Genomic DNA, 11764 nt, shown 5'->3' on the forward strand with positions numbered 1-11764 from the left:
ATGCTGTGAAATCATTGAACTTCACGAGACTCTACAAGAGTGATTCCTGAAAGGCTTTCTGCAAAAACCCAAACACCTTTTAAAGAAGAAAAAAATCATCACTGACTTTCAAAGCTGCGACAGAAACGACTTTCGACTTCGAGGACCTTGATAGAAATGTAGTGGAGTAAAAAGTGCGATATTTGTCTCTCAAATGTAGTGAAGTTAAAGTCGTAAGTTTACAGAAAGTAATACTCAAGTAAAGTACAGATACTCAAAAAGTGTCCTTAAGTATAATATTCAATACTTAGTTACTTTGCTTTCAGAATGAAGTGAACGCCATTAAATGGGACCCATCGGGTATGCTGCTGGCTTCCTGTTCGGATGACATGACCTTAAAGGTGGGAATGTTCTTTAAATGTTTGTCTGAGTGCATTCAATAGTGCATAATGAAATATTAAATATGATGTTCCTCTCAGATCTGGAGTATGAAGCAGGATTCATGCGTTCACAACCTTCAAGCGCACAGCAAAGAGATCTACACCATCAAATGGAGCCCCACGGGCCCCGGAAGCAGCAGTCCCGGTGCTAACATCCTGCTAGCCAGGTAACCTTAACATCTGCTGGCCAGGTGACCTTAACATCTGCTGGTCAGGTGACCTTAACATCCTGATAGCCAGATGACCTTAACATCTGCTGGCCAGGTGACCTTAACATCCTGATAGCCAGGTGACCTTAACATCTGCTGGTCAGGTGACCTTAACATCCTGATAGCCAGGTGACCTTAACATCTGCTGGTCAGGTGACCTTAACATCCTGATAGCCAGATGACCTTAACATCTGCTGGCCAGGTGACCTTAACATCCTGATAGCCAGATGACCTTAACATCTGCTGGCCAGGTGACCTTAACATCCTGATAGCCAGGTGACCTTAACATCTGCTGGCCAGGTGACCTTAATAATGAAAATATAATAAATATTATATTTCAAAAACTAAAAACAGATTATATATATATATATATATATATATATATATATATATATATATATATATATATATATATATATATATATATATATATACAGTGAGGAAAATAAGTATTTGAACACCCTGCTATTTTGCAAGTTCTCCCACTTAGAAATCATGGAGGGGTCTGAAATTGTCATTGTAGGTGCATGTCCACAGTGAGAAACATAATCTGGAAAAGAAAATCCAGAAATCACAATATGATTTTTTTTTACTCTTTATTTGTATGATACAGCTGCAAATAAGTATTTTGAACACCTGTCTATCAGCTAGAGTTCTGACCCTCAAAGATCTTTTAGTCTGCTTTTAAAATGTCCACCTCCACTCCATTTATCATCCTAAATTAGATGCACCTGTTTGAGGTCGTTAGCTGCATAAAGACACCTGTCCACCTCATACAATCAGTAAAGGCGGGCGTACACGGTGCGAATTTTGCTGTCGTACGAACTCGCAGACGATTTTTTTTCTCTCGGGAGAAATCGCTTGGACATCGTGGATGCTCGTATGGTCGCGGCTCGCACCGTGTGAGAGGAAATACGAGACGAGCCGAGCACGTTAAGAGCACCTCCTGACCTTACGATCATTTTTAACCTGTTAAGCTGACTTCCAAATTTTGAAAAAATCCTAAGAAATGTATACTCAGACTAAAACAAATACAGTTTGTGAATCCTTTGCACTTAAAGCATAATTATGGTCTCATTTGAAAGCAGACACCTGGCAGTTTACTGTAAAGTCAAAATGATAATATTTTTTATAATCAAAAATAGCTATAATAAGCTTCAAAGTTTTGTAAAGTTATTAGAAATGTATTTGTATGAAATATCTTTATGAAAATAAAATTGAAGTGGGCCTTGGAGAAATCTAGAAATGCACTACAGCTAAAGCCACAAGTCTGACCATGTTATATTTCAGATCTGAAGATGATCAGTCTAAAACTCTGCATTTTATTAAACGTTTTACAAGATCGTTTCATGTGATTTTATTTTGAGATATCTCTGAAATATCAACTGATGTTTATTGCCACATCTTCTCAGCTTTCATTCTCTATTTTGCCTCTATTGTTTAGAGGTGCAAACTGCCCCATTCAGTTTGTCTCCCCGGCATTCACACTTCTGCGGACTGGTTATGGCTCCAATTATTATTCTTTTGTCTGCATTATAATTACTAACGATTCTCTATTCAAACTGTTCTATTCAAACCTCATTTCTAAATCAAACCTCTCACTTTACCCTCACTGAGACTCTATTGAATGCATTTCGTCCAAATAAGCATTTCAGTAGTTTTACATTTAGAAAATGTTCATAAAAATAAAGTATTTACTCAGTGGCAGGTGCATCTAGGGCAAGCTAGCATGTTAGCTTAGCACACCAGCAAAACAACAATTTATACGATTAAAATCATGTTTTATTCAAAACTTGCTTCATATCACTTTATAATTTATAAGTCGAGTGTTTTATATAACAATATGTGATCTCATGTAGCTTCGGGTCAAAAAATCTGACAGAAAATATACAATGCTAAAAGCTATGTGGAATAGCATTGCATTATAAATATCATCTATTATGAAACCACCCAACATGGCATAAAGAACACAGACCAACCATATATTGCCGCGATTGTGTGTTTATTGTCTTAAAACGTGTCTATCTGCATAAAATAGCGATCTAGAAAGCTGTTTTGGTCATGTCAGATACTTCCTGAATGTCACATGGTGTGTCTGTTCTTCATGTGTTCCACATGGGGTGAATTTTCAGTAGTACAGCTTTCCAGCGCCCTCCGGCTGCCAGAATGAATTGAAAACACAGCATATCACAGTATACTGCGCTCATAATCATACATGAGGCATTTTAGAGGCATTCTGGATAAAGATTTAATAAATAATACTTTTCTGTATAGAAATTTGACTCAAACATGTGCGAATCTATCTATTTCTCCACATCTGCACACTTTTGAAGTAAAAGCCCTGAGGGAAGTTGTTTTGTCGAGTGTCTTCATGACGACCAAAGAGGAGTTTTTTATGAATGGGAGCAAATGACGCGCATATTACAATCAAAAGGTAGCGACGCCCAAGATCATATTCATAACTCCTGGCACATATACACACATTACGGTCACTATAAGACTTTGAGAATAAAACAGAGGTAAAACAATTAAACTTTAGTCTTAGATCTTTTTAATGATATAGTTTGTCAAGGTAATTACTTACACCTGATAGTAATTTTGAGCTAATTGAAGCAAAGAGAGCTTCAGCACGTCCTCGTCCTCGTGACGGTTATCAGGTTAAACATGTTTAAAATGTTCGGGGAGTCGGCCCGATTTTTACCAGCATATGGCTGTCCCTTATAGCCAAATCATGCACAAGCACGTCACATACGCTCAATCTTTATGACTATTATTAGCTCAGTGGCTGCCACATACTGCGTGTACACACACACACACACACACACACACACTTTCTCTCACGTGCACTCTTCTCTCTCCCTCTGGTTGTTTCGGTTAAAAGGAATGGCTACTACCGTTCTCTTTTCAACAAATCATTTGCACACCTTTTTTATTTATTTTTTGTATCTGAAGCTATAGCAGCAACATTGAAAGCTCCGGTGTCTGTGTTACACGAAAACTCGTGTGATCGCGGCCGGCTCGCGGTGCAAACAATCGTGCCGTGTACCAGCTGATTTGATGCGATGATCAAATTAAATGACTCGTAGCGTCTGCAATATCTCACGACCTTCCGAGTGTCCGAATTCGCACAGTGTACGCCCGCCTTAAGAGTCTAACTACTAACATGGCCAAGACCAAAGAGCTGTCCAAAGACACTAGAGACAAAATTGTACATCTCCACAAGGCTGGAAAGGGCTACGGGGAAATGGCCAAGCCGCTTGAAGTAGTGAAAAAAGGTCCACTGTTGGAGTAATCATTAGAAAATGGAAGAAGCTACACATGCTCCTTGCAAGATCTCACCTCGTGGGGTCTCAATGATCCTAAGAAAGGTGAGAAATCAGCCCAGAACTACACGGAGGAGCTGACCAATGACCTGAAAAGAGCTGGGACCACCGTTTCCAAGGTTACTGTTGGTAATACACTAAAACCCCGTTTCCACCAAAATTACCCGGAACAATTTGTACCAGGAACTTTTTTACAGGAACTTTTCTCCCCCCCAAACCTGCAGCTGTCTGCGTTTCGACCGCGATCTAAAGTTCCGAGAAGATTAGGCAGATTAGTCCGGTAATGTAGGACTGCACACGACTGCTCCTCCAAGTCAGTGACGGACAGTAATAATTTTTGTGTGTACCGATTGAAAGATTTAGTGGACTATTTACATGAGATATTATCTAAACCGATCTGGTGTTTACATGTGATGACTTTCAATCGCAATCATTTTGTCACATGCAGTTTGTCTGCCGCATCAGAAATGTCGCCGCTGTTTTCTCCAGCAGCTGGACTGTGTTTACTGTAGCCATAGCAACTCTTAACGGCCACCAGGACTAATACAGTATTATATAAGCTATTTATCTGTTGTAAAGTGTAAAAATCTTCTGTCAGGCGCAGTTAAAATAAAAAACTGCCTGGGGCAATATACGCTGTGTCATTATTCCAACATTATCTTCATAACTTACGAAATAAAAAGTTTACCCTTCGGAAAAATTAACTATCCTCTCGTGTCAACATGAGCGCGGCGCGCGCGGTCACATCATGTAAGGACGCACACTTAAAAGTAATCAGTCAGGTGGTTTACATGCTGAAAAAAAAATGAATAACTAGTATGGAAGAAATTCAAGCTGTGCTGCTTTTGCTGGTTATGTATAGGTTTACCTTTTAAGGTAATTAACAACGACAGAAAAGAGCACTAATATGCTGATTCAGCAGCATGCAGCATTTTCAGAAAGCTTGTAAAGCTATTAAAATGACAATGTATATTATTATCAGCTATTACAGACATTGCACGTGAGATGGCTGAGACGAACGCGCGCCATCAGACAGAGAGCAAGACTGATATTTAACGTAGACCGAACCTCGCAAAAGACTTTTAAAAATGCCGTTGAAATAAAATGCTGCCTGAGCTCAACCAATCAGCATGTTCAGCGCCCAAGTCCCGCCCTCGAAAGTTCCTGAACTTTGAAAAGTACTACCTCGCGAGCAGGGCCGTTTGGAGGGGGAAATATTTACCCGGAACTTCATTTAGACCCTGGTTCCTGCGGTCTAAACACACCGAGTACCACCCAAAGTTCCTGGTTCCTGGGTAAAGATCCTGTGGTGGAAACGGGGCTTAAGATGTCATGGTTTGAAATCATGCATGGCACGGAAGGTTCCCCTGCTTAAACCAGCACACGTCCAGGCCCGTCTTAAGTTTGCCAATGACCATTTGGATGATCCAGAGGAGTCATGGGAGAAAGTCATGTGGTCAAATGAGACCAAAATATAACTTTTTGGTCATAATTCCACTAAAGGTGTTTAGAGAAAGAAGAATGATGAGTACCATCCCAAGAACACCATCTGTAACACCATCTAACCTTACTGTAAAGCATGGGGGTAGTAGTATCATGCTGTGGGGGTGTTTTTCTGCACATGGGACAGGACGACTGCACTGTATTAAGGAGAGGATTACCGGGGCCATGTATTGCAACACTTTGGGGAACAACCTCAGTTAGAGCATTGAAGATGGGTCGAAGCTGGGTCTTCCAACATGACAATGACCCGAAGCAGAGCCAGGATAACCAAGGAGTGGCTCTGTAAGAAGCATATCAAGGTTCTGGCATGGCCTAGCCCGTCTCCAGACCGAAACCCAATAGAGAATTTTTGGAGGGAGCTCAAACTCGGTGTTTCTCAGCGACAGGCCAGAAACCTGACGGACCTAGAGAAGATCTGTGTGGAGGAGTGGGCCAAAATCCCTCCTGCAGTGCAAACCTGCTGAAAAACTACAGGAAACGCTTGACCTCTGGAAATGCAAACAAAGGCTACTGTACCAAATATTAACATTGATTTTCTCAGGTATTCAAATACTTATTTGCAGCTGTATCATTCATAGTTAAAAATAGTTAAAATAAATAGTTAAATAGTATAAAATAAATAAATAGTTAAAAAAGCATACATTGTGATTTCTGGATTTTTTTTCTTCTTTTCAGATTGTGTCTCACTGTGGACACGCACCTATGATGACAATTTCAGAACAATGATTTCTAAGTGAAAGAACTTGCAAAATAGCAGGGTGTTCAAATACTTATTTTCCTGCGTGTGTGTGTGTGTGTGTGTGTGTGTGTGTGTGTGTGTGTGTGTGTGTGTGTGTGTGTGTGTGTGTGTGTGTGTGTGTGTGTGTGTGTGTGTGTGTGTGTGTGTGTGTGTGTGTGTGTGTGTGTGTGTGTGTGTGTGTGTGTGTGTGTGTGTAAAATAAATGTAAAAATCATTCACATAACCAAAAATGATTTAAATGTAAATTAGATTAAAATAAATGTAAACATTATTATATAAATATAAATAAATACAAATTTGATTAAACATTAATTTAGATTATCATAATATATTTAACTATACAGTACTATAGTGAATAGAACAACATATAATAATGTAACCAATAGAAATTAATTATTTGGTCAAACCTGGGCTACACTTGATGATCACCTAACGCTCTTTATCAATGCTGGGCTTTTCTTCCTCAGTGCTTCTTTCGACTCGACGGTGCGATTATGGGATGTGGAGCAGGGCGTGTGTATCCACACACTCACCAAACACCAGGAGCCGGTCTACAGCGTCGCCTTCAGTCCCGACGGCAGGTTCCTGGCCAGCGGATCCTTCGACAAATGTGTTCACATCTGGGACACGGGGGTCAGTACCACAGCGGCTCACATATAACCCTGAGGATGATGATGATGGTGATGATGATGCTGATGCTGATGGGTTTTTCAGAGCGGTGCACTGGTGAACAGCTACAGAGGAACCGGAGGGATATTTGAGGTTTGCTGGAACAGTGTGGGAGATAAAGTGGGAGCGAGTGCGTCAGATGGATCGGTACGTCACCTTCTCTTCAAGCGTGCTCTAAAACTAGTTTGAAGGATTTTACGGTCATGGGAAGCAAATATCACGTGTCCAAACTTCAAGGTCATAAGATGTTTCATAAATTAGGATTTAGACGTTTTATTTCATGTGCTTTTTAATTATCATTACTAAATGTTTCCTTGGCGACTAGCCAAAATAAGTTGAACCGGTAAACAAATAAAATAAATAACTAATGCTCAATCAAAACAAATTCAAAGTGAAATAAAAATACATGAAACAAATATAACTTTTTTTTAAAACATACTAAAAATTGGTCAAAATGACTCAAAATAAAACTAAAATTAAAACTTAAAAGGCAATTTAAAATAGTAGAAAAACACTAAATATAATATTTGATATATATGTGTGTGTATGTATATATATACAAAACAAAACATTATATATATATAGTTTTGTTTTAACCTACAGTAAATGCTTGATCTGTAGGGATGGGAGTCTGAGTACAGCTAACCAAAATTATAATACAAAGACTTTTGACAAACAAATCATTTGTCACGCTTATCACTTCATTAGCGCAATATTTACATCTTAGAGTTCAGCTTCCTGAAAAATGGGGTCAAAAACTGTTGCGTTTATAATTTTGCGTTTGTACTTTCGGTTAGTAATTATTGCGCTTAACTCAAATTTATTTGTTACATTTCTTAAAGGATTAGTTCACTTTTAAATAAACTTTTGCTGATAGTTTCCTCACCCCCATCTCATCCCAGATGTCCATGTCTTTCTTTCTTCAGTGGAAAAGAAATGAAGGTTTTTGATGAAAACGTTCCAGGATTTTTCTCCATATAATGGACTACAATGGGCCTCAAACGGCTCAAGAGCCAAAAGACAGTCTCAGTGCAGCTTCAGAGGGCTTTAAACGACACCAGACGATGAATACGGGTCTTATCTAGACAAACCATCGCTCATTTAAACACAAAATAAAAGAGTTTAAGTTTTATAAGCACAAATGCTGGCCTTGCTCTGTTCTGTGATACTCGTTCGTGACGTCACGTAATACGCAGTTACGCTGAAAAGATCACGCTTGCGTAGTACAGAATCAGTGATTACAAGTGTGAGGAAAAACGTTTTAAATGATAAACTGACATAAAGACATTTGAATATGTGTGTATGATCCTCCTTCCACACACTTGTAAACGCTTACTTTAAACTCTTACTTCCGCCTTCGTCAAGGGTGATCTTTTCAACGTTTCACAGAACAGAGCAAGGCCAGCGTTTGTGCTTATAAAGCTTAAACTCTTTTATTTTGTGTTTAAATAAGCGATGGTTTGTCTAGATAAGACCCGTATTCATCGTCTGGTGTCGTTTAAAGCCCTCTGAAGCTGCACTGAGACTGTCATTTGGCTCTTGAGCCGTTTGAGGCCCATTGTAGTCCATTATATGGAGAAAAATCCTGGAATGTTTTCATCAAAAACCTTCATTTCTTTTCCACTGAAGAAAGAAAGACATGAACATCTGGGATGAGATGGGGTGAGAACTATCAGCAGAAGTTTATTTAAAAGTGAAGTAATTCTTTTAATTGTAACTTTTTTTAAAGGGGTGGTTCTGTGTTTTTTTTCTAGGCCTGGTTGTGTTTATGGGGCGCAATATATCATGTTTTATTACTTCTTTTTTTTATGCTGTTTTTTTCTTCTATTCTCCCTTTATTCCACACCGCTGTCTGTGCTTGGAACGGCTCGTTTGCTTCCTGCTTCTATGAAGCCCCTCCCTCTAAAAAACGCAATGGCCTTAGATTGGTCAGATGGCCAAATGTAGTTTCCTGTATTTTTATTGGCTGAAGTGCCAAGCACAGCTTAAGGCCACGCCCCTTCCCATTACAGGCAGAAGTCACATCTGTGGAGACTAGCGAGGGTTTATGATGTCACCAACCCAGGAAGAAGCTCGTTGTAGTCCAAACCGGCCATTTTTGTAGGCAATAAGCTGCCGTAACTTTAAAAGACAAAATCGCCGTTTGCAGTGAACTTTCAGCGCCGTAACTTTGCAGAGACTGTTTATGCTCAGGCAGCGACACTACACACTAACTAAAGTTAAACAATCGAAATCGGATGCAAACACCCCTTTAATGTAGCTTTTCTTTAAATATACACCTTTATTTTACCAAAACAGAAATGTTTTGACCAATGATATCAACCCTGTGTCTTGTTTTCCCAGGTCTGTGTTCTTGATTTACGAAAATAGTCCCGGACGCAGGATTGTACGCCTTTATTCTCCTCCGTGGCTCCACATTTCTGGTCGATTGAGCTCTGGGAACAGAATCCAAATGTTGGATCCCAGAATGATTGGAAAAGGTCCACTAGAGCCGGTGCTGAATGGACACAGAAAAGCCGGAGACGCTTTATCAGTTTCGCTGAGCGCCGCTGATGTTCGTCCGATCTTCACACTGCAAAAAATGCTTTTCTTACTTAATATTTTTGTCTTGTTTCTAGTCAAGATTTCTAAAAATTCTTACATTAAGAAACATTTACTAGACAAGTTAAAATTTTGTTATTTGGGGGGGAAAAGAAACTTGAGAGTTTTTGGTTAGAATAAACTAAATAATCTGCCAATGGGGTGAGAAAAATAATCTTGTTTTCTGTTAGAATTAAGATTATTTTTCTCACCCCATTGGCAGATTATTTATTTTATTTTAAGCAAAAAATCTCTTAATATTGAGTTATTTTTTCCCAAAACAAGACGATTACTTTTGCTTGTCAAGTACATACTTCTAGTTTTAAGATTTTTTAGATGTTTGGACTAGAAACAAGACAAAAATACTGAGTAAGAAAAGCATTTTTTGCAGTGCATGTGTGTGAGAACTGCGAACACTTCCAGCTTTAACGTTTAATCCCGAGGCGGATGAAGACGCCAACTGCCGAGTACTTGGGGAAATATTATACAAACATGTTTGATTTCTCAGATATGAAATATACCGGTGTATAATCTCCCCGCTGGATGTACATTTAAAGAATGTAAAGATGTAAATGAGACCACAGATTTTATAAACTGTGTTTATATGTTTATAAAGTAATCAATCTTTAATACTTTTTTTAGTTATTTTTTTTTCTTCCTGATTTTGTGGACGTAATGCCTGCTGGATCGGCGTAATTATGAAATTGTGATGCATGTTAAAAGGATGCGTGCCTCATAATCTGTGGGTGAAGTGCATTCTGGGACGTGTTTTAGTTCTTATGCTTGTATGCATCAACGCTGTGTCCGAATCGGGTGCGATGTGATAAGTAATAAAAGCGCGCTCTTCCATACAAATCCGTTTTTTTTTGTCTTTTGTTGTTGGTTTCTTTTCTGTGTCGCTGCGCTGGGAAGCCCCGCCCACCGCTGAATGTCATTGGCCCAAAAACCTAATTTACACCAAAGGTGTTTAGATTTATTTTGATGGGACGCGATCTAGTCTATCTTTACTAAAGAAAACACTCATTAGGATCAACAAAACATCAAAAGTTGAATAAAAACATTTCCTTCCTCGCTAAGTGGCCTGCCAATCACACATGTTTGGACCAATGAGGTTTCACTGTGGGCGGAGCTACTCGCAGAAATAGAAATCAATCGTCAAAACACTCGGCGGACAGCACTCAAGTATTTTTACTTTCTAAGTAATTTTGTTTTTCAAATATTTGAATTTTATCAGTGTTCTTCTTTGGAAAACTTTTACTTCACAACATTCCAAAACATAATAATGTACTTTTTACAGTAATACATTTCATGTTGAATATTATTTAATACTTAAATACATTAAAAATGTAGTGCTGTATGCTTTTACTCAAGTATTCAAAGTTTTACTTGAGTACAAGTAAGAAAGTACTACATTTTTAGTGCAATTAAGTACTAAAGGTAAGAAAACAACAACTTTTATTAATGAAATGTAGTGCAGTAAAAAGTATGACATTATATATTATGCTTTGGAATGCAATGAAGTTAAAGTTTTCTAAAGAAAAACACTGATAAAGTATATACTTAAAAATTGACTTGAGTGGAAAGTCAAAATACTCCACTAATAACCGCCTCTGAAACTCAAACGTGGATTCATGAGCAGGTGAGATGCTTTTTCTTCTGGTATAATATTAACATTTTAACCCACTTTATACCGCATCTCGTCTGATTCGGACATGTGATGCAGCTGAAATGTGTTTTTCTTGCACTGAGGCAGATTGTGTTGAGTTTGTCCATCTACTCTGCTGTAAAAATTAAACTGATTTTTGGCGGCTTTCCTCGATGCGGTCGTTATTTATCCGACCCCGCGACTTTTTGCGCGAGACAATGGAAGATGGACGTTTTGTTTTTTTATCTCAATAAAAGCAAGTTTAGTTTAATGATTTGAAATGCCTCAGAAACATCGCATTTCTACGTGCCACGGTTTCACCGGAAGCTCTTATTGTCTGTGTCAGACTGTGATCTTGGCACACGGTTCAATCGTGCATGTTTTGACGTTAATCTGCCAAGTACTATACAGTTTAAATCTGTAACGTGGACAAAACTGTATCTTAATGTCTCAGATTCAGAGGCTCAAATAAATCACTCTATCCTGATATTACCAAACAGTCATGTTCGATTCATTCATATTGTACGCCATTACTTTTTAAGTTGTTTTTTTGACACTGATAATCATAACTGTGTGTTGAGCATCAGATCCTCATATAATAGAGTGATTAGAGAAGGATCATGTGACACTGAAGAGTAATGATGATGATGATCACAGGATATATTCACATAGAGAAC

The 11764-nt window shown here is 38.5% G+C and overlaps 1 protein-coding gene across 3 annotated transcripts in view; it reads left to right on the forward strand.

The window, feature by feature from the left end:
• tbl1x (transducin beta like 1 X-linked) overlaps nt 1-9546 on the forward strand; it is a 48107-nt gene extending 38561 nt beyond the window's left edge. For all 3 annotated transcript variants that reach the window (XM_067444694.1, XM_067444693.1, XM_067444692.1), the window contains 5 exons: nt 306-380; nt 459-586; nt 6661-6826; nt 6908-7009; nt 9206-9546. In XM_067444694.1, coding sequence (XP_067300795.1) covers nt 306-380; nt 459-586; nt 6661-6826; nt 6908-7009; nt 9206-9232 — 498 coding nt within the window. In that variant the 3' untranslated portion in view covers nt 9233-9546. The remainder of the gene's footprint in view (nt 1-305; nt 381-458; nt 587-6660; nt 6827-6907; nt 7010-9205) is intronic.
• Nucleotides 9547-11764: the final 2218 nt, after the last annotated feature.

This window comes from Pseudorasbora parva, chromosome 5, assembly GCF_024679245.1.
Source record: "Pseudorasbora parva isolate DD20220531a chromosome 5, ASM2467924v1, whole genome shotgun sequence".
Classification (NCBI taxonomy): Eukaryota; Metazoa; Chordata; class Actinopteri; order Cypriniformes; family Gobionidae; genus Pseudorasbora; species Pseudorasbora parva.